The sequence below is a fragment of the Diceros bicornis genome, chromosome 32, assembly GCF_020826845.1.
Source record: "Diceros bicornis minor isolate mBicDic1 chromosome 32, mDicBic1.mat.cur, whole genome shotgun sequence".
NCBI classification, from domain to species: Eukaryota; Metazoa; Chordata; class Mammalia; order Perissodactyla; family Rhinocerotidae; genus Diceros; species Diceros bicornis.
The window spans coordinates 7,053,637-7,078,025 of record NC_080771.1 but is presented as its reverse complement, the minus strand read 5'-3'; the positions used below and the strand labels follow the sequence as shown (position 1 = coordinate 7,078,025).

General features: G+C 40.6%; 1 protein-coding gene across 2 annotated transcripts in view; it reads right to left on the bottom strand.

The window, feature by feature from the left end:
- The window catches only part of FTO (FTO alpha-ketoglutarate dependent dioxygenase), a 358,292-nt gene that overhangs the window by 135,799 nt on the left and 198,104 nt on the right, over positions 1–24,389 (bottom strand). For both annotated transcript variants that reach the window (XM_058527826.1, XM_058527827.1), the window contains exon 8: positions 18,809–18,933. In XM_058527826.1, coding sequence (XP_058383809.1) covers positions 18,809–18,933 — 125 coding nt within the window. The remainder of the gene's footprint in view (positions 1–18,808; positions 18,934–24,389) is intronic.

Genomic DNA, 24,389 nt, shown 5'->3' with positions numbered 1-24,389 from the left:
CTACTAACGGTTATCTTACTAGTTCAATATGGTAAAAGAAACCAGCCATAGCTGGCACCACCACACATTGTTTCAGAAAAATGCACTGCAGAGAATTCACACCCTACCTATAATTTTAAAAGATTTGCTCATTTAAACCAACCGGCAGCATTTTCTGCCACATAATGGAGAAATTCACAGGATGCTAGGCCCCTCATGGCTTCTGTGGCTATAAAAGCTCCTTCATGCTAGATTTTTTATATTTGGTAAATTAATAGTTTACTGTTCCAAGATTCCTACATGTTTATATTATTGCTTTTCTAACATAAAAGTTTGCAGTTGTTATGGAAACATATGGTAACATTTGCTGCTAAATTTTAAATGCATTTTCTATCCCTGTTACACACCTGAAATGAAGCCAAAAACTCTCTTTGCTTTACATTAGAGTGAAATTCAAACTGGTCTGGGTGACTATAAATGGTTACTGTTTGTCTTGGCTCCTACCTGTATCAGATTTAGACTGAGGAATCTTAGGGAAGAAATTACACGGGATAAAATGGATATTTCTAAATTACAAGGCCTGCAATTCCAGTGGCTCCAAATATCAGCTTTCTGTTTCATCTCAGCCTGCCAGAAAGAAAATGGTAAGGCCGGACAATAAAAGATCGACAACATTTACTCTCCAGAGCCAAAAGCTTCTTGTTTTGATTATACTGGAGGAGGAGGCTGCAGATCCTGATCAGTTAAGTCTTGTTAGCAAATTAAATGGTTGTAGATCACAATGGTACAAGACATGAGTGAGAGCCCCTGGTTTCAACTTGAAATGACAAAAGTATATAAATTCTTTCAACCCATTTTGTTCTGCAATTTTCCTCTTTGAGCACCTCACAATTCTCAAATAATTGTTCATGATGACTCTTGGCCCATGGGGAGGCTGGCTTGGAAACGTTCATTGGATAGGTTTTCTAAGTGGCCCAATTACCCATTTCTCCATACCTTAACACCTCACCCAAGTGAAGCTTCCTTAGGCAATGTAACTAGTCATAAGTACTACTGAAGAAAACTAAGCACTTTGGCTCAGAAAAACATCAGATGAGAAAGACAGATGAGAATTCTTGCCTGTTTGAGCATTTTTCTGGGACTTTAAATTAAGATAAGCCAAGAGTCACAGAAGACCTTCAAATAGGTGCATTCGGTCTTGCTCTGGGACCTAGGAGACATAATTCCTACCCACATCTTGGTCCTGTGGGCTGTGTTCTTTTATTCATTTCAGCGCATTTGTTAAGAGTTGAGACAAATTTTCATAGGTTAACTGTCTCTCTTTTCTTTCTGGGAATATAACCAGGCTATTTGCTAAAGAGTTTCACTTTAAGTTTCAGAGAAGATTAGACATTGTTTATATATATTTGAATTGAATGGGGAAAAGAATTATGATGCTTTTCTAAGTACAGAAATATGAGAAGTTGTCAAAGATTTTTTGCTCCACAGACATTGTGTAGGAAGAAATAAGTGTTACTGATCCCCAGCTGTACATATTTGGAGGGTTCTATGGCAGTGACTGAGAAAATATGGGTATACCCTCCTTGCCCCTCCCTCTCTCTTTTTCATTTATTCAAATAAAAAATTTCAGGTTCTAAGGCATCTGTTCTAGTATACATCCAGGGTGCTATCTGAGGAAGCCAAGGGCTCAGAATACAGTCATAGCAGGGCCCAATCAGCGGTGTAGGTTAGAGTCCTCACAAAACATGGGTGATTACCACATTATTATGTTACATATAATTATATATATGTAAATAATATACATACAAATTACATATTATTTCTATAATACATATATTATAGGCAGTGTTGCATGTTTTCATGGTTCTCCACCTTTCTTCTTCTTTAGAGGACAGAGGGTAATATTTCCTAATCCATCAAGACGTAGAAAAATGCAACGATTAAAAAGAAGATACTAGAACCTCCCTGCCTGGACTCAAGTCCTGGTTCAGGCACTTACAACCTGTGTCTAGCCTTTCTGGGTCTTCGTTACCTTAACTGTAAAATGGAGATAAAAGCAGCACTCCCTTCACTGAGTTGGCATGAAGAGTAAATAAGGAAATATGAGTAAAACACTTAGAATAGGACCTGGCATATAGTAAAGATTCATTAGAAGTTAGCTGCTATTGTTAATTATGACGATGATGATAATCATCTTCTTCATGATAATCAACAGCATAATTATGATCGAGATACCTGTTTCTTGACTCCTCCAGTCTGTAAGGCCTGTGTTTCCTAAGCTTTGATGATGTGATCCACCATCACGATTTTTAGTGATGTCCATGAACCACCTATATGATTATAGTGCTAGCATTTTTCTTTAAATCAACTTAAAAAATTTTTTTTAAACTTAAAGACTGACTTTAGTCTTGCCCTCAATAATATTATTTGAGAATCATGCATCTAAATGCTAATTATGCTTTGCTAATCTAAAGCAAAACATATAACTTTTAAAATAAAAAGTATTTATCAGTGTATTACAAAATCACCTTGTGTGTCACCGGGAGCATGTGTGTTGTACTTCAGGGGCCTCTGAGCTAGGCCTTGGCACATTTCAGAAGGGCCTAACTATGCATGAACTGGCGGACATTTTCCATTTGACAGAAACCCACCACCACAACTCTCCATGTGGACAATACGGAGAGGCTTTTTAAGGGACTGAACATGGGCGCCTGTCGCGAAGCTTACTTCCCTCAGCACATGTTCAGGTGTGAATCCTGTCTCAGTGCTAAAGGACTGAAAATAATTCCCTTTCATTAGCCTAAGTTCCTAGTAATGTGAGCATTGTGTTGGTGGGTAGATTGCCGACAGGGTGAGGCCCTTGTGAAAGAAAAAGATGACACTATATCCAGAGGTCTCATCCAATCTCTGCAGCCTGGATTAAAGGTATTTTGACCCCCGTGCTAACCCATTTTCATTTGGCACAAGAAAAGATTAATTACTTGTGAAAAACAAGCTAACAACTCTACAGCAAATATATTATCACTATATAAAACAGGACATAAAGGTTCGCACTTGCATCATTAGCTCAGCTATAATAAATGAGACACTCTAGGTGATGCATAATATGGTAAAGAAAACACAGCTGTTTGCTTCTCTAGGAAAGTGCATAGGTGCACCGCACCTGAATCTGCAAACACTTAATAAGCCCTCAACAACAAAGCCGCATCACTCTGAACAGCGATGGCTGAGGACCATTATCCATGGATAATTAACTATGTCAGGACATTGAGGTCCTAACATGAGGTCCTCATAATTCCCCACTAAGGGAAAGACAGTAAAACATTATTATAATATATTACTAATATTTAATAAGAGGACTGTTCTATTTGTGTGTTATTAATGCAAGCTGTAAGTTACAGCCGCATTTGAATTACGATTAGTTCTTCTTAGCACTCTATCACTCGAAGGGCAAAGCAGCCTTTGAGCTTAAGAACCGTAAAGAAATACTTCCATTTGGGATTAAAATTTTTTAAATGCATTTGCAATTTGCTCTGTTTATTTTCCCTCTGGTCACATGAACATATCTATGGTGGACATTTATCACTGGAAAAGCCATCGCTAAAATGACCAATATTAAGGAAGCCCAGAGCTACACACGTGTAAAACATTTCTAGTGCACTCATCTGATGTTCAGAAGAGTCCACCGTTTTGCTTTCTCCGAGTATCGTGGTCATTTTGAGACTCTCCCTTGTAACACAAAGTATTTAAATTTCTCAGTAACAAGGCTTTTTGACGCCTGAAGACAAAAGCCCCTCTCCATTTACTAAGATGACTTCCTACTGTGTGGGGATGTTCTTTACCTCATAATTAAAATAGCACCTGACAGGACCATCTGTGAGTGTGGATTAAGTTTTTACAAAATGTGAACATCCTTCATCTTTTTTCTGCCAAATGCCTCTAAACCGCATGTGTATTTTGTGTGACATACAAAAAAAAAAAAAAAAAAAATGCATGTTTAAATAAACTTTTACTCACCCCAAAAACGGAAAATGAAGTAGTTAGGGTAAACATTTTGCTCTTCACTGCAACCTTCCATGCATCAATAAAATCAATAAACTAATGTACAGCTCCGTAATTTGCTCAAAGAATGAATGAACTGTCAGGCTTTGCTTTCCGTTTCTAGGATTCTGTCAGTTTATGGCAACCCAGAGATAGTTTGCCACTTAATTTTCCTCTTCCTTTTTCAAATGCACACATTTTGGAAAAGACATTATTTATACAAAAGGCTGCCAAGACATTGGGTTAGGATGGATTTGGATATACAGACTATTTCACCAGCTAGCCTTATTTAACCAAAATAAAGTCTCTTTGGGAGTTTTTTGCACAAACTGCAAATCCATAAATGCAAAGATTATAAACATTGATACAGACATTTCTTCCAGAGGGTTTTCTGACCTGATGTTAACTTTACATTAGAAATTCATGTTTCTTTAGAAATGTTGGCTTATTTTAGTGAAATGGTTCCTTTGGTACAACTGGGGCTGTGATGTCAACCTGGTCCATTCTAATAACCCTTATGAAATATTTACAATGAAATTTAACCACGCATGCGTAACAGTTGACTTTCGCGGCAGCCAAGGTTTTTCTTTTTATTAAAGGAAAGAAATAGTTTTTATATTTTCCTCTTCTACAGAAGATCAAACCCACATATATTTAACAACTTCCCAGACCATACCTCCATGTGGCCATCAGTCTGGAGCAGTGAGACTAAAAGATTATTCTGACCACATGACATCCTTGCGCCATGAAAGAACAGCTGGGTTCCCCCATGGAGGAACTGGGAATAAGACATAAACTCAAGGGTGTAACAGGAGAAATGGCGATCACTAGCAATGGAGTCCCTGCCCTTCCTTCCCGAGAATCAAATCCTTTATCAGACTTAAAATTGCCAACATTTTTGCAGACACCCTTTTTATGGTGACACTGAGTACCATATATGCCTCATTCACTTTTGAAAACTCTCATATGCTTTCTCCGTAAAAGGAAAGATGAAAGAAGGCCAAGTCAAAGGCAAAAAAATACACACAAATATTTCCTCCAAGCAAGAACCTGCACAGAATGGAACAATGGTATAAGGTCACAGGAGGCAGTACCCAGATTGCATTCTGGTCTCCAGGCCAGGGTCACTGCCTCTACTCTGGAGAAGTGTGAGAAGGTTAAGAAGATTTCTCATTCAAAGCAGGCGGGACTGCCATTCTATACCAGAATCCTATCCACACCATCCAGTCTCCAGACACGTACTGATTAGCCTGAATAACAGGTACAAATATGTGAATCATTGCCAACATTTAAATAGTTAGGAGAGTTCACAAGCACACACACCCAATCTGAATTTTCCACTTCTCTTGAAAATGGAGAAGACCTAGTCACCCGGATCCAGCCTCCTTGCAAGGCTGAAGAGCTGCTGCTGCCCACTTCAGACAGAGTGTGAACTTCCTGTTCACCCCAGTCCCACCTCTCTGGCTTCATTCATCTAGATTATGTTCCAGGCCCTGCAGACATTTGAGTTTGCAAACCCCTGTCTGAATTCACTAGAAAACTCACAAATATCCAAGTATCATGCCACTTCATCAAGAGCTCAGAAGAACACTTGCTTGAGAAAGCCCAGTGCCTCTTTGGGCACGATTTCATCATTCCATGTGCCCTCCTAACCCCTCAAAACCAGGTCTCAATCTCTTGGACAGCCCAGGTGTAATGGTCTTAGATGCCCTTGGTACAAAGGCTAGTACATGCGTGAACATACACACACACACAAATGCTCAGAAACACACAGGGGGAAATCACCAGCTCAGGGAACGGCCACTTTATTTCACAAAGCAGAGTTCTCAACCTGCCACCCAGACTGGTCCTGCTTGTGTATGCTTCACTCAAACCCGCGCTTAGATTTATACATGCAGGCACACTTTCTCAACACACCCTCTCTGACTTTTCTGCCACAGCCTGTTTCCAGTGCTGCTGGAAGATGCTGTACTTAATACAGCTCCCAATTCTCAGAGGCCCCCTCAAAGCTTTTAAAGTGAGCATAACATGCAGAATTTCAAATGAAGAACCAACAGCAGAAAGATCATTTACAGTAACTATACAAACAAGCTAAATGAAAGACTTGTGTTCAGTCATTAAAAATAATAATGCTAAAGCCCCAAGGGCTGAAATGTAAAGCTTAGGCTTCGTGTGAGGAAACAGAAAAGGAGTGTGTTTATTATCCCAATAAGATAACCTGCTAATTTATTTAGTAGGCAATTTTAGAGTACATTCGTTCACAGTGAAATCTCACTTTATCAGATTATACGAAAAATAACAACCACAAATAAAAATAGCAACCACAAGCCAAGGGATTTTGCAAGACAGAAATCACCGGGTGAGAGAGCAGCACAGGACTGCTGGCAGGTATGGCCACTAACAACTCCCGGCTTCTCCTCTCGTGCTCTCCGGAACCAAGCCCAGAGTTAGTTATAGAGTTATCTCGCTCACACTTTGCAGATGATGCCTAACATCATGACAACGAGAAGAGGAAAGGTCTCCGGACCTGCCTACCTACAACAAGTTTCTGTAAAGTAATGAATACAGACAGCTTGGGGACCATCCACCTGCGCTGCCCGCCTCTGCCTGCCTGCAAAGTGAAACCACCAGGGATTGGCAGAAGGCACTTGCCTGACAGGGCCAGGACAGCCTTTCTCCTCAGTGACAGCCCGGGCCTACCCTCTTACACTTGACCCACCATAATTCCTTCACAATGCAGCAGCGAGGCAGCTGACAACAGCAGCTGCAGCTCCTAAGCGAGATGGATGGAATTTTCATAACTAGTTCCCCAAGTTACATTTTACCTTCAAGATAATTTATGAGCTGCTCCGGAGCCTTGAAGAGACAATATGCTTGCCATAAAATTAACTGTAACAGTCTTGTAGGTTATAATTAACACTGGGAGGGTAGCACCAACTGGATGAAACACATGGCATAATTGATGGTGGAACTGGAAATGACGCAGGCTCACAATGTCATTACTGCGCACACTGCCTGCGCAAGACTGCCGCTTTCCGAGGGCTAATTAACAATCGCCTTCCAGGGCCCATATTCCAGCAAGGAAGAGGCCAGAGCTGGGCAGGGGGGTGGAGATTTTGCTGGCAAGGCCACGGGGCACCTGGACGAATACAGAGGCTGTCGACAGTCTGGAAGGAGAGGCACGCCGAACTGAGAGGCGTGCCGAGCATCTGGCAGCGTGCTTCCTCGAGCTCAGACCGAGCCCTGTACAAGCCTGCCTTGCAGACATGACTTCATTTTCTCAGTCAATAGAATCTTTTTCAGTGAAGAAAAAGATATGGATAAAAAGAAGAGAATCAGAACTTCCAAAATACCCTTCACAGGCTTACGATATTTATTTAGAACATAACAGAGCTGAGGCGTTTTTCAACTTAACATGGGCATACCCTAGCAAAAAATTAAGACAGTCCACTAAACCTAAAGGTTTATTAAACTAAAAATTTTTAGGCTCCTGAGTACCCTGTCCAGAGGAGAGTATGGAGAAAAAGCTAATCAGAAAAGTCGTGTCAATCGCTCCCATCTTGGAAAGAAACGCTCAACTCTTCCTTTCATGTACGGATACTAAATAGTCTGATAAATACCTGAAAAATACTGAATATTCTAAACACACTGGAATCACTTAAACAATTTCAATAAGTAATGTTAAGGTGATTGACCTATTTTTGGGTTTTGATTTGTTTGTTTTGTTTTGTTGTCCTGGGACAAGATAGTGAAAATCATTCAGATAAATGATGCAACAGTGTCCCCTACAGGCCAACAGAGCTGTTCCTCACCCCCTCCCTGCCACTACTTCCTCAACTGGAGGCCAGAGTTCAACTTTATCTATAACCTGGAATATACATTACAGAGCAAATTTGTAAACTACACTGGGGACACCCCTGAGATAGAATAAAAATTACTGTTCTCCATGTGCGGTAAGTTGTTTGCTAGATATAAACATAGTGTGCAGCTGGTGATTAACCTGTTATAGAGTACATCCATTGCTACCCGCTCACCTTAAGGGACCCTTCTCAAATCAGCCTTGACTAACCCAGCCCCAAAATTACTCCACTTAGAGGATTTACAAGATACTTGGAGGCTAAACTTGGATGTTCTCATCTGTGCCCCTACTCTCCCATCTTCTAAAAGATTGTAACCAATATAAAAGAAATGACACAGCTATAAAGGTAATAACTTTCCTTTAAAAGATTTATGTAGGGAGATTTATAAAAGCATGAGCTGGAAACTATTTCCTTATAGAGAGAAATGCACCCACATCTAAAAAGTGTGAAACATGTTTAGGTACCAGAGGAAATAAATATTTACAGACACATACCGGCCTATCTCCACACTGAGAAGGGTGCTGGAAGGTCCCTCTCTAAGCCCTGTACTGTGAGACCCGAGCTGAAGTATTGAGTGAACCACACGAGCGGTTGACAAAGAGTAAAGCCTTGTTGCTGCTCTTGTGGTGGCCACACAGTGCCTGGTCTGAGCTGGGCTGTCTGGGCTTAAATTCCACCTCCACTACTTAATAGAAGCGTTATCTTGGGCAAGTTACTCTGCATCTCTCTGCCTCCATTTTCTCACTTGATAAAGGATTTAAAACCTGCACTTAGTGAGTTCTTAGTGAATGTTAGCCGCCATGATGAACATCAGTACAACTGCACATTTCAAGGACAGTGGAGGCAGAAGGGTGAAAAGCCACTGGGAGGAACACCTATCCTTCCTTCAGCTGCTCCCTGGGATCTAACTTACAGAGCCGTACCTTGTCAGAGCTGAGGATGCCTAGAAGTCATCTGGATCAATGCACTTCTTTTTCAGATGAAGTTGCTGAGATCCAGAGTGTCTGTGACATGCCCAGAGTCTACAGCCAGCTGGTGGTAGGACTCAGACTGGACTTCAGCCCTCCGCCTGTCAATTCTACGGGACAGTGCTTAGCGCAGGGCCTGCCCCAGGCCGAGCTCTGTCTAGTGTTCCTCCCTGCAGCAATTCAGCCATATCAGGCCCCCACCAGTTCACATGGGGGCACTCTCAAAGGAGAGGCCAGTTTGGATCAGCATGGCTGGGTTGATTCTTGACTTTTTTGTTTTGCTCTGAAGAGGATGATGACAGGTCACTTTTATTGAACACCTAGTATATTACAGGTACTTGCTCTAGGTGTTTTACATGGAATCCCTTAATCAGCCCTATGAAACTGGTTCTATTATTATCCCCTAGGCAAGTTACAAATGAGAAAATTGAGGTTCAGAGGGGTTAAGTAACTTGTCTACTTACAGTCTATAATTGTAACTTGCCCGGAGTTAAGAGAAATGGATCCAAGATTCAAACTCAAACAATCTGACTCAGAATCTATGCTCCCAACCACTATGCCATATCAATGAAATTTACTCTGAAAGAAAATCATTTTTTTCCCCATTTAACATTGAGAACGAGGTCCCTCTGGAGAAAAGGTAGACCAGATTTTATCCTCCGACCTATAATCACATATAGATTTCTCCCCTATTTCTCACTCATATTTGGAGACAAATAGCTACCTACCCACACAATTTCACAACGGAGCAGTATTCCCCACAGTGGCTGGGCATATAAAGAATCACACAAGAACACTTCAGCAAAACCTGCCTCTTTTTTCTCTGGGACCAGGGTTTCCACAGAATCCTGACTTAACCCTTCCATAGCATTTATGATACTATATATAATAATATATTTCCTCTAGTCAAACGTTACTCATCTCCATAACCTCACGGCCTACAATAGTGTCTGCTACCAGGTAGACAATAAATATTTGCTGAATCAACACATGCCAGAGAGCTCACTCACAGTAACCACCACCATTTATTAAGTATGTGAGTGCATCATCACACGTAATCCCCCAACACCTGTGAGATGGGTACAGCTTCTCCAGTTCTCTCTTAAGAGATATTTGTGAATATGACATGGCCTGAATGTAAGCCTTCCTTAAAGTGAAGACCTTTAAGGTGACATATTTTTTTGAAAAGTCACTGGAACCGGGGTGCAGATTATCTAAGGAGAAATGAATGTTGTGGTTTCTCTAGGATGGTGTTCCTCAGAACCCTGGCATTCCATGACTAGCTCACAAATATGACCCAAGAGGGCTAGAAACACAAGTTTTATAACAAGAGACCACTTTACAACAAAGATCATAAAAGAAAATTTTACATCTTTATCTCAACTGAATGACTTTATTTTGGTTCTGCTGAGTGCTACTGAATATGCAAGACATGGCAACTACCTGCATTTTTAAAAAGAAATTTTCAGAGTTCCACTTAGGAAAACAGTTCTGTCTGTCATCTCACTAGAATATAAGCTCCATGAGAGAAGAATTTGCATCAGTTTTGTTCACTGCTGTATTTCCGGTACCTGGAACAGTGCTTGGCAAATAGTAGGCACTTAGTATTTGCTGAATAAATAAATGAATGAATCAGTGTTTTCTCAAAAAGTTCAAGAAGCACTGCCTATAAGAAACAGCCAGCACCGGGCCGGCCCCGTGGCTTAGTGGTTAAGTGCACGCGCTCCGCTGCTGGCGGCCCGGGTTCGGATCCCGTGCGCGCACCTCGCTGGGTGCGCACCGAGGCACCGCTTCTCCGGCCATGCTGAGGTGGCATCCCACATACAGCAACTAGAAGGATGTGCAACGATGACATACAACTATCTACTGGGGCTTTGGGGGGAAATAAATACAATCTTTAAAAAAAAAAAAAGAAACAGCCAGCACCAGTCACAGTCAGAAACTGCCAGAAGCAAAGCTCATACTGAAGCCGATGTGTTGATTTTATAAATAAGATGCGCAGAAGTCAATTGGCTTTTGTCCCCCATAAAACTGTTCAAATAATGACAGTAACAATGGTAATAACATTAACAACACTTGCCTCCTTAAGGTAAGTTGCTGTATCTTGGAAAAAAGGTAACCCTATCTAGACTCATTTAATCTTTGCTCTAAATTTATACAATGTTTCAATTCCTACACATTTATGAGGAGGTTTTATGGAGTTATCGGGTTTTATGGAGTAATCTGGTTCAGAGACACAAAGGACATTCTTCTGCTAAGGGCAGCGGAAAGCAGAGACTGTAATTGTTAAAGGAGATGAGACAGATGCATTAAAAAAGAAAGACATCAATGGCAGCTAGCAGGCCAGTGCCTCCCTGCTTCTCCCTCCAATCTCCTGCGTTTATTCCTCATGCCCACCCCCAACACCACAAACAAATCCAGCTAGTTGACGTGGATAGCTACCGAACTGTAGATGCGGCAACTTCTAGTTCCCAACTAACCCTGCCAAAAGACGCAGCCACTCTCTCTAGCCTGAATGAATACTGTCTCAGAAGATAATTACATCAGCCTCATCATCCCATAGCCCATTCTCAAGTCTAGTGCTTCCTCTTCTTGTGATCACCACTCCCTAGGGCAGAAAACAAATGCTAGCCCAAATGCCAAGTCACCAAGGCTGATGCTCATGACTGTGCTGATGTCATTACAGCCACATCAGGACATCAGCAGGTAATCAGAGCAGGTAAATATGGACCTGAAACGACATTTAGCCTCAGCTCTGCCACTTCTGGTCTGAAATCCGTCTCCTTCAGAGGAATGCCCCTAGAGAGGCCTTGCCCCTTCCCTCTGTTCTTCCTTGCCTCATCCAGTTCTGTTTCACCTCCAGGAAGGCAGGGGATCAGGAACGGCTGGCTCAGGGATGAGACCATGTTTTTTTTGTCCTGGTCCCAGCTCAGTTCCATGGTGTTCACTTCTGGTGTTCACTCAACTACCCCTGAGTCAGCACATAGTGTCCTTCCTCCCTCATGTTGGAAGCAAGGGTCAGGGGTGCTGGCTTGGGACTTAAATACCAGCAAACTGTGTTATCAGAGCTCTCTCGTTATATCCAATTTTATGGTCTCCATCTCTCGCACGGTTAGATGAATACATACCAAAAATAGCAACAGGCCAGTATCTCAAATGGTCACTACTCTTCAAAATTAAGAATGAACACCAAGTACTTATAAATCCAGGAAAGGACTGCGAGGAAATTTATTTCACTCAGTCAGCCACTGAACAAATCTGAGTTTCAGGCACTCTTCTAGATGCAGGGGGTGTGTGGTGAGCAGGCAGCAAGGGGATACGTCCCTGCTTGTACAGGGTACAGTTCCAATGGAGGAGCCAGCTTAATGTACAATGATCTGGGGTGCAGGTTTTACAGCTGGTGAACAAACGGAAAAATACTCTGCCCTCGTGACGTTTACATTCTAGTAGGAGAGACGAAAATGTAAACACAGAATCAAGTACAAATATAATACATGTCAGGTTACTCCTTTTCGTAAGCTTCTACCAAACTGTAAGTTCCTTTGGAGCAGACTCTAATGCTAGGTCATCTTTCAGTTTCCTACAGCGCCTCACACAAAAAAAGAATGAACATCTGCATGCTAGCCACTGTGCTACTAACCTTCCCTTGCCCTCCCCCACATTAAACTATAAATTATTTCAGAGTTGAGACTGTTTCATACTCATCTTGATATTTCCCACAGCATTTAGCACAGTTACCTGTACAGAATAAACACTCAGTAAATAATAATTAATTGCTACATTGGACTGGGCCAACTTGTCAGTTTTGAGCATAATTCAGGCCCGCCGTAAGGCAAAAGGAGAGACCAGATATCCACGGAGAAACCTTCATGTGCTGGTCTCAGAGCCAGAGTTGATCCACACAAGTAATTTATACAACCTGTTTTACTTATTGTGCCCAGATCAGAGTTCTGAAGCTGATTCACTTAGAAAAGAAATCTTATTTGTTACAAGATCTATCTATAACAACTAAATTTTGGAGCCCTAACAAAGATGCCCCAAATGGATCCACCCTGGAGGTAAGTGGTAACGGTTGGGGTTGTGAAGAACAGCAGGAGGGTAATCATAAGACGGCTGTTTTACTTGTCCAGAAAAAGTGCTAACTTAGCAGTTTTTTGAGCTGCCAAAGACCAACACGGAGAAGACATGTCTATAAAGCCATCTAGGTCTAGAGAGTTACTTTTAACTAGACAGAAGTAGTTCTAAAAGCTTTTCTAGGAAACTGCCATGACTGTTTCTTTAAACTGTGCTCAGCACCATTTTAAAACTCCCTGGTCCCAAATGAAGCTGTCTACTAGGGGAATATAGCAAGTCCTATTGGACTTTAGAAGTTGAGGAGCTATAAGTGGACAGAGTTTCCATTTAATCAGGCTACATTCCTATCTAGTGTGCAATGCTCAGAGATGCTGTAATGAAAGAAATATAAGAGAGTGGTAAAAGGAATAAGTAGGGAATCTCCAGAAACAAATAAGTTGGGCCCAGCCTACCCATGATAATGGGGAAATGGCACAGCTGCACTCTTAGGACAGCTTCACTTGGACTCCATCTGGCCAACAAGCCAAATACCCCTAACAGGCTCGTGACCTCTTTACCACTGACAGGAGGGGTAAGTCCTTAAGTCTGCCATGTTTTAACATCTCCTAATAAAAAGCTAGGTCTTAAATAAGCACATAAAAAGATGTTCAACATCATTAGTCATCAGGGAAATGCAAATAAAACCACAATGATACCACTAGGATGTCTATAATCGAAAAAAAGGAAGATAACAAGTGTTGGCGAGGCTGTGGAAAAACTGAAACCTTTGTGTACTACTGGGAGGAATGTAAAATGGTGCAGCAGATGTGGAAAACAGTCTGGCAGTTTCTCAAAAAGTTGAACATAGTGTTACCATATGACTCAGCAATTTCGTTCCTAGGTATACACTCAAAGGAATCGAAAACATGCCACTCAAAAACTTGTACATGAAAAACATTATTCATAATAGCCAAATAGTAGAAATAGCCCAAATGTCCATCAACTGATGAATGGATAAACAAAATGCGGTATATCCATACAATGGAACACTATTTGGCAATAAAAAGGAATGAAGTATTTATATACTACAACATAGATGAAGCTTGAAATCCTTATGCTAAATGAAAGAAGCCAGATACAAAAGGCCACGTATTATATGATTCCATTTATATGAATGTCCAGAATAGGCAAATCTACGGAGACAGAAGGGAGATTCGTGGTTGCCAGGGACTGTAGGGAGACAGGGGAACTGAGAGTGGCTGTTAACAGGTCCAGAGTTTCATTTTGGGGTAACAGAAATGCTCTGGAATTGGATAATGGTGATGGTTGCACAATCTTGTAAATATACTAAAGAAATCACTTAACTGTACACTTTTAAATGATTAATTTCATGTTATGTGAATTATATCTCAATTTAATAAACTCTAATGGCTTGGCTTTCATCTTATCTTTTGTATTCGTACCTTACTTAGCAAAAATTTAAAGACACTGCTTGGAAATTAAAAGGCACAGTTAATTCTAAGAGTGCTCCTCATCTCTCTGTGTTATCCACCCAGCTTTCTGTCTGCTGTAAATCCCCATGGACACAGAGAGCCAAGTCAAAACCTAAGATGAAAAATATGCTAATTTTGGGTAACGTCAGAAGCTTTTTATTTCTATTTTAAAAATTATTATCGTCTAGGGGAGGCTTGTATTATGTAGACAATGTAGTTCAATATAAGAGGTTTACAATAGTACAGCAATCCTAGTCTTCAAAAACATCTACAATTCGATACTTTCTGAGAGGGTTAGAGCAACTTGCCACTCTGTTGTGGAGAGGATGTCTCCACTATAGCCTCTTTCTAGGAACTGGCTAAATCTGCATCTCCAGATACATTCTTAAATGGGCTGCCCAGCACATTCTATCTCATGCACAGCATCTCATGCAGTATTTGGTATATGGTAGTGCACAGAATATTCAAAAATGCTTATTGAATAAAATCTTTCTCGTTTCATAAGGTAGAGTCATGGGCTGTGCCAATTGGCTCTGAAGAAGAGCACAGAGCTTTGTGAACTCCAATGTCACTGGTCAGAAACCAGGACACTCAACGTTCACAGGAAGCTGGAAGAGAGTTTTGAATAGATGACTTTATCAATTAACAGTAAGTGATCATATATCTGTGACCTACCCATTGTTGGCACTAATTAGCATCGCTACGATGTTTCTTTGAAAAAGGAAAAAAGAAAGGAACAAACATATCTACTCAATTAACATTAAGATCTTTCTTATTTTTACAGGAAAACTGCCAAACTGTAGTAAGAATAAACCAGTGTGCGAGAGTCACACGTATAGTCAGTATCAAAAAAATGCATAATGTTTGGTGGCCAAATGCTGAAACGGATCACAATTTTTTTGTAAAGCGTTTTCTCCAATACTTGATTTACCTCCATTCTCTAAACTGAGCAGGCAAGCAGAAAAAAAAATGGATTCTCATTCTGACATGTTCAAGGCAAAGGAAGCCCATTCCTTTCCTTAAGCTGACTACAAATAATTACTCCATAATAAACACGCCCTCAAAATTTTCATCAATCTAGGAAAGATGCTAGGGATTTGTGTGAAATAAACAAAGGACCTGATTTTTATATTTTATTTAGAAAAACAACTCAGGCATGGACATTGAACTGTACCTTTTCTTTCGTCCACTTTTCAAATGATAATTTCTTCCACTGTCACCATTAAATCTTAATCCATTCCAGCTCCTTGCATGGGTCATTGAGTCTATATGTACTGCTGTTATTTTAAAATGTTTCCCCTTGGTAGGGAAAGAGGGGGAGAAAAGACGTCGAGAGCCAGATGGGCCTCTTCACAGCTCATTTATCAAACCTAATATGCTGGGCTCCACCCCCCTCTCACTCACTATTGCGGTTAAACTTCCATATAATTTGGTAATCATTTTCATTATCAGAGAGTGACCCTCAAGCAGCCTACCCCGGGATGGCCAGTCCTTGCAGCTGCTCTTTTTCTGCCTTTTCCCTACAGTAGACCCTAAGAACCTCAGAGTTTATTAGCTGCAGACAGACCTTTGGGCTGCAGAGGTCAAGAAGGGGTCAGATCAGAGGGCTTGCTCAGTTCTTTAAAAGCTGTAACAAGCTGCCCATCAGGCAGAGTGGACTGCATAAACAAAGCCAAATCTTCAGAAATTCTGCACCACTTCTGTTAACACTTACCCTGCATTCACACAGCTTCTCCCGATGTACTCGGGATCATTCCACTCTGGGGAAGTGAATAGACAGCCCTAATAAGCCTATTTGGAGAGGGTTGTTTATGGGATTACCGAGCTTGGGGAAGGAAACCCACAGCACTCAGATGTGCCTCTAGAATCGCAGGGTTGTGTGACACTGTGACAAACTCAGTTACCCCAAGTCAGGCAGAATTGACACTTCCCTCAAAAAGCTAAATTACAGGGAACATATGCTTCCAGTTTAAGAGACTTCAGTGAGCCCCAAACAATGGCTTGGCTCCTGGCCTGAGAGAGAGACAAATATTTTAAAACCAAGTTACAAGTTTCGCTTAAAATAGTCTCCCTAATATCATTCTCTCAAAGGAACTTGCTGAAGCGGGAGGGGGGTGGGAAATCTTTATTACAATGGACTATACTAAAGTTACTGCCAGCTGTGGAATCTCAGTTGACCTAAATTTCTTGAAGTTGTGCTATTCATAACGCATTCTCTAACGTGCAATATAAGGTAATTAGAGTCATCTGTATTTAACTTTCAGAGGAAAAAATTTCTATTATCTAATCTAACGGATCCCCTGATAGCTTTGATGAAAGTAGGATACTGTAACCCATTGCTTGGCCCTTGGCAAGCGCTAATTATTTTCTGTCAAAGCACATTTTTCCTCGTGTAATTCCAAAGTACAGAATAGGCCAATCTCTAAAACACAGGCAGCTCAGTTAGCGCTGCCGTGGATGGTTTATAACTTTCACCACCACATGCCTGACGGCTACTTGAGGCAATGCCCGATTTCAGATGGCCAGATGAAGCTTTGATGAGGAAAAGAAAGGTGTATGGTAACAGTCTGTTTATATGGATCATATGGATGAGTCTTGCAGATAGGTCACCGGGATGGGAAACATCAAATGGGGTGGAGAAGGGGTGGGGGGAAGGATTACGGTTATTTAATACTCTGAGGACACTTTTCCTTCTGAGCTCTCAAGACACCACCCTCTTGAAATTTTCTTTCAGGTGTTTAGTTTTCAGGAGGTCTGCATAGCGTCAGCTGCTAAGCTCTTTCTTCTCTCTTCTCCTACCACAAAGGACTTGAGAATTTTTGTTTCCCATGCTAGACTACATCAACTTCAACACTGGCTCCAGCCCCTGATTAAATTGTTAGCAGTAGGGGCCAGAAATGCTGAAACCAGACTCCTTTTAAACAGGCCATTTTGGCCATGTTGTCTGATGATTTGGTGTATTAGGAAATTATTGTTAACAAACCAAATGCACTCAACAGAAGACATCCATTCTCAAAATTTGGTCTCTGAGCCGTGCTGTCTTTGGAGGGATGGGGGGCGGGGGGGTGGAAGAGAGATTACAGGGAAATTCTTTCTTTCTTTCTCCCTTTCCTATTTAAAAAGAATCATCGGGGAGAAAGATACAAAGGTCAAACAGAGAGAGAAACCTCTTAGATGTCCCCACACTCATATTCCATTATTTAATAAAATACACATACTTTAATGAATATACATACTTAAATTGTAATACAAAGAAAATTTAAATTAATTATTGAAACTTAAATTGGAAATCATTGAATTACTGTAGTTAAAACTGTCTGTCATTTACTCTGACCACACTACAAAAAGGGAAGGGAGGGGAAAATACCACTGGGAATTTAGAAATTATTGTTTCAATGCAAGTCTAAATTTAGAGGTAATACACACATTTGAAAAAGCGGCTTTCCGATACCCAATCAGAATGGATAGTTCATACTCTTTACTGTCTCCCTTCTTGGAAAATGCTCATCTTCAGCCTTGTTCAGACAAATCTATTTTTATGATAATTGCTACTAGTAAAGCCATCAATTATTGTAAATTCTGTTGCATGAACTCATTTGGAGAATATTACGACTATCAATAAATGTTCTTGACTCTCAGCCACATGGGTTTTTAAGCATCAAATAAGACTCTGAGACAAAATATAGCATAATCTTTCTGATTCCTCTCCCTCTTGCTTAGAGACAGATGATAATTCAACAATTTTTACAAACTACACATCTAAAGGATAACCCTAACATATGGGGGAATCAGTTCCAGCCTTCCACCCACCCACCAGTTGTCTTTCAAATAAGAGCAGGATAACATGATACTTAGTATGCACTCACCAATTCTGTAAAAACTGATGATTTATAGAAACTTTCTACCAGTAACAGCTTTCTAACCACAGGTAAGTCCATGTGCAAAGAAATTAGGTTGAAGCCAAAGTAATTCCTACTCGGTCAATTCTAAAAATGGGGTTGATCAATGGACTACTTCCAAGCACTCTGCCTCTCACCGAGTGATATAAGAGCACTCTGCGGATTTCCCAGACATCTGCCTAACTAAGCAGCAATGCTAGTACTTTAGACTGTTGATTAAAAGGGTTCTTCAGCATCAGGTACTTATATTACATTATGCTCCAGATGCAAACATACATGCTAAATGTTACACTCAGGGATAAATCATATACACATACAGATGACATCATGGATCATTACAACTAATGTAGGTACCGTGTGCAGGAAAGCCAACTTCGTGGCTGAAAGCATCTGTAACCTGCTTATCTTTCATGGCCCCTCAAATGAGAGGGATGAGACCAGCCGTGAGGAAGGCCTTAGCAAACAGAGCTCTTGTTTTCCAGGGACGATAAGTCCCATCTCATAACAGAACTAACCTGGCACGCCATTCCCTCCTCAGGCTCTGGCGTGTAGTGAGTGACGCAAGGATGGCGGTCAAGATTGTGTTCCTTTGTTCCACGGGGACCCCCTCTCTTCTAACTTCACGAAGCACAGCGTTTGTCTAGAAGAAATGATCCAAAAAAGAGAAAGAAAAAGTGAAAAATTAATGATAAAAAAAAAAAGCCCATAAGCAAATAAGGGCAGTAAATCAATGGCTTTTTTATTACAGTTCCCCTGCTAACAAATCAATACAGTAAATGATGGTCAAAAATGGCCCGCATATATTTTGTATTTAATCAATGGACATGGCACATAAGGTAAACTCTAAAGCTCCATTGCCTTAAGTAACACATCAAGATACTGTGCATTCTCACTCTCATTTTCTCAGCGCACCAACGATTTTTTTCCTGGGAATTGCCTACCATGAGCTATTATTAGAAATGATTTTCACGTACACTTCACTGTGAGTTGTTTGTTTTGCCTTTTAAAAAAGAGCAGTCTCTGACTTTCGTTCTCTCTGTTTCCTGCCACCCAGCTGAGGCTTTCTGTACTGCCTCTCTTATTTGAATCATTAATTTCTACTTCCAGCCATGCCAGTAATTTTTTTTTTTGGTTCACTCATTTTCCTTGCATATTGCAAATCAAGATCTTGGAAAGAAAGAAACAATAAGAGCACAAAAACCCAAAAGAGTATTATATCTCAACGAATACCTTCCAAGCTTTGAAAATCCACTACATATTTCAAATAATACGTACAGGGATTCTTATGCACAGTAGACTTATGATTTGGGGAAGAATCACTTATTCTATGATCATGACTATAGGCCTTAAAAGAAATTAGGCTCACAGGTGGATACGAAAACACTCAAGCCTCTACCCAGCATTGGGAAATGTCAGATACTTCTACAATCAGTTGAAGCTCAAGTACATCATACCCTGCTCACTCTAACAAGGAGCATTACATGAAAACTCAAATTTGAAATTGTCGTTTCAATTTTATCTCCAAGTCACCCTGTATGCTCTTTTTCTATGCATGTATTTTAAACACGCAAATTTAGGAAACATTATAAAAACAATTAATAAAACAATGAAAGGTATTCTATTGATTCTTGAAATTTGAGTGAGCAAATGCCTTTCCAGTTTTAATCATAGAACTTTTCATCACATGTATTTATCTTCATACAACTGGAGCAGAAAGCTTTGGGATTTATAAACGTTGTTTTTCATTTAAAGTTAATGTGGCTTCTTTGGAGATGTTATAACCAAAGCAATTGCTAAAAAGAATGAAATTGTCACTTTCTCTGTTCTAGTCACTCAAGTGACTCACTAACTGATGCCAATACCTTCATTTACTTAAAGAACACGGTTATAATTTGGTTCTCATATAAGTTGAAATACTACTTCCTTACGCCTCTACAGCATTTTACAGTGTATGTTTAATATCTTCATGACAACCCTGAGAAGAGGTATAGAGAACATTTGTTGTTTGGTTGCCTTCCATCCATACCCAGTTCCCTTTTCCTGTAATAAGCACCCAGATCTCCTCTTGGGGAAGTCTTTTATTGTATACTAGTCTTAGAGGGACTGTCAACCAAAGTGTCTTACTCTCCCTCATCAAGGATATGGGCCAGGCCAACTTGATTCTCCTTTCCAGGACTTTAGACATTTAAGCAGAATGGCAAAGGAAGAGAAACAATCTGGAGGTAATTTACCAATTTCCTTAGTCCCTACCGCCCATGGTCCTCAAAGTATTCCTGGTTTCCTGAACTTTCTGAGTTCAGATCCTTCTCCTTTCTTTTGATACCCTGAATTATCCAATATCCTTTCAATAAAATCCCACTTTGTTCAAATTCACCAGAATCTGCTCTGTTGATTACAATCAAAAACTCTGATACGAATAGATAAGACAGGAAATAGTATCTCCATTGTCAAGGATCCAAGATAACCTCACTAGCACTAGACAGGAAAAGGACGCTGATCTCTGCTTCCTAGAATTACATCTACTATACCAGGCAATACACCCCACTGGACACTCAGTGAGCTTCCAAGGCAATAACATTTTCAGCCCTCCAGCACAGGGAGGAACGCTCAGTTTCCACTGCATGAAGCCCAGGCTCCAAACTGCTAAAGCAAGGGTTGCAATTTCAAATACCCACTAGGGCCAGGACGGTAACATGAATGAGTTAAGCAGAGGTTACCTGAAGAGAGCATGTGCTCTGTCCAAAGAGGCAGCCACTATTCACCAATGGTCAACCCTGCCATTCAGAAAAGCTGATTCAATGGTGCCAGATTCATGAATTTTCAAAGAAATCTGGTTTTCTTTTTAATATAAAAACTCCTGACTTTTAAGTGTTGGAAATTAAATTTTTTTTTAATTTTAAATACTGTGTGGGCCAAACAAGAAACACCAATGGCTGAACAGAATTCAGGCAGCTGCCAATTTGTGACGTCTGGTGTGAAAGATGTCTACTTTCAAAAAGGTCCTGGCATCAAGGCGCATTCTAACAACAGCATCGCTCCCTGTCTGTGATACCTACCTCATGTACCTAAGGTTAGAAGGGTCCTCAAACAGTCATGTAGTTTACTAGTATGTCTGCAGGTATGTATGACTTCACCAAAATGCAAAAATGCTTCGAACAGAAGACAAAGTACAGATCTAGATGGCTCCAAAGACACGATAAAAATAAAATTATTTCTCCATCTGACAGTATCAAAATAACTTTTTTAAAAAGTCATTTCTCTCTTCTTTGTCTTTCACATCCTTTAAATTTTATCCAGAGGCCCTTGTTTTCCACGGTTCCTGAAGAGCCTTTAAGAAGGGAAAGAGGAAGGACTTAAGAAAATAAGTTTCACGAGAGCAGGGGACCTTGTCTGTTGAGTTCACCACTGTATCCTCACTGCTCACCTAATGACATTCAATAAATATTTTTCAAATCAGTGAATAAAGAAGGAACTTGAAAAACAAGTATTGCAAAAACAAAGTGTAATGGAAAGACTGTCTTCTTTTAAGAAATTTTGTTGTTAGTGCCGTTGAGTCAATTCTGACTCCTAGTGACCCTGTGTACAGCAGAGCAGAACCCTGCCTGGTCTTTTGCGCCATCCTCTTATGTTCCGTTGCTCTATCAGACAACGCTCCGCTGCTATTCATAGGGTTTTCATGGCCATTTTTTTCAGAAGTGGGTGGCCAGGTCCTTCTTCCTAATCTGTCTTAGTCTGGAAGCTCCACTGAAACCTGTCCACCACGGGTGACCCTGCTGGTATTTGAAATACCGGTGGCATAGCCTTCAGCATCACAGCAATACAGCCGCCACAGTATGACAACCAACAGACAGGTGTTGTGGCTCCCTGACTGGGAAACAAACCCAGGCTGATGTGGTGAGAGCACCAAATCTTAACCACTAGACAGCCAGGGCTAGCTTTAAGAAGTTACTATTATATAAACTTATAAACTCACAAAATAGATAAACCAAGAGGCAGTTAATGCACTTTACCAAGGCCCTCTCTTCGCTTCACTAAGAACTCACTTTGATCTATTTAAATCACTAGATCACCTAGTTCAGAGTTTTCCAGACAGTCACTCTAGCACACTCTCATAATTCTTGCCATATTTGTGCATAAGATATATAATATTTAGTATTTTTCCTTTCTTTAAATTGACCCATTTTTTAAAATATAAAATAAATTCACTTCAAAAGAAAAATGGAAAACCAGTGGTACTTGTCATAAAGAGAAGATAACCATAAAAATAATATATTTTTTCAAAAAGCCGTATGTTTATTTCATTCTACAGTCATGCATTGCTAATGACAGAGATGCATCCTGAGAAATGCGTTGTTAGGCGATTTTGTCATTGTGTGAACATCACAGAGTGTCCTTACACAAAACTAGATGCTATAGCCTACTACACACCTAGGCTATATGGTACTAATCTTATGAGGCCACTGTTATATATGCGGTCTGTCGTTGACCATTTGAAACATTGTTATGCAGTGCATGACTGTAGATAGATATTATTGTTTGCTGAAGGCTCTGAGACTGGTAGCCTGCTCCCTCTTTGTAAAAGAAGACATCAACAAGTGTTGGAGGATGTTAAAGACATATCAGTCTAAGTGAAGACCTCCTTGACATAATCACATGGATGGAAAAGGAGCTGAGGAGGGAATTGTGGTCCTCACTATGTGCAGAGTCCTGGAGCGCCATCTCACATCACCCTGGGTAACACTTGTGGTCCACATTCCTCCCTCTGGATGCAATGGTTTTCTAACACTTCTCAGATAAACCTCTTTTCTCCCCAAATGTATTCTTATACAGAACTCAATATATAAAACAAAAAACCTGGAGCAGTTCTCTTTGAAGCGGGTATGGAGGACCTAGAGGCTCTCCCTTTGTCGTGGGGCATCTCTTCAAAACCCCAAGGAGTTGTGAAACACCATTTGCCAACCTCAACCCAAGAGCATCTAAAATAGCATTCAAGTTTTTAAGATTATACATTGCTGGTGGGAAAAATACTGCCATTATGGTAAACAGTTTGGCAATTTCTTAAAAAGTTACACACACACTTATATGACCTAGCGATCCTATTTCTAGGGATTTATTTAAAGATATAAAAACTGATGTTCACACAAAAACATGTACACAAATGTTTACAGTAGCTTTATTCATAATTGCCCCAAACTAGAAACAACCTAAATGTCCTTCAAAGAGTAAATGATAAACACACGGCAGTACATCCATACAACGGAATACTGCTCAGCAATAAAAAAGGAAGAGGAATTGATACATGCAACCACTTGGATGACTCTTAACGGCACTACGCTGAATGAAAGAAGCCAGTCTCCAAAGATTAAACACTGCATGGTTCTATTTATTCGACATTCTGGAAAAGGCAAATTATAGGGACAGAGAACAAATCAGTGGTTGCCAGGGATTGGGGGGGTTGGGGTTTATTTTAAAAAGGCAGCCTGAGGTAATTTTTCTCCTCTCATCTCGTCTGCTTGCTCTCTCTGAGGGTGATCCTCTCTGTAATGGCTTTAAGGGTCCCCTGTAAAATAGTGACATCTACCCTTCTACCTTCGAACAGACCTCTCCACTGAGCTCTAGCCCCATATAGCTCCTGACTAGCTCTCTCTCTTGAAACATACACCTCAAGCATGGTGTCTCCACATCTGAACTATTTTTGCTCTCCAATCTCTTTCCTTTTCATCAACCTGCACCTTCTCCTGTATTCCCTAGAGTGGCGAGTGACACCACTATCAATGCAATCTCCAAACTAGACAACTAGAATCATCCTAGTCTCCTCCCTTTCCCTTCCCTGCACTCCCTATACCCAAACATTAAATCCTGTCATTCCTCTCTGTCCAGGCTGACTCTCTTCCCCACTGCCATAGGCTTAGTTGAGGTCCATCTCTCATCTGGACCACGAAACGGTGTCCAAACTAGTCTCTCTGTGTCAATCTCACCCCTTTCATGAATTTTCCTCCTACAAGAGTAATATTTTCAAAGGGCAAGTCTGAACATGTTACTTCCTTTCAAAGCCAAATTCAGCATTACCGTCAGCAGTGGTTTTAAGCTGTCTTC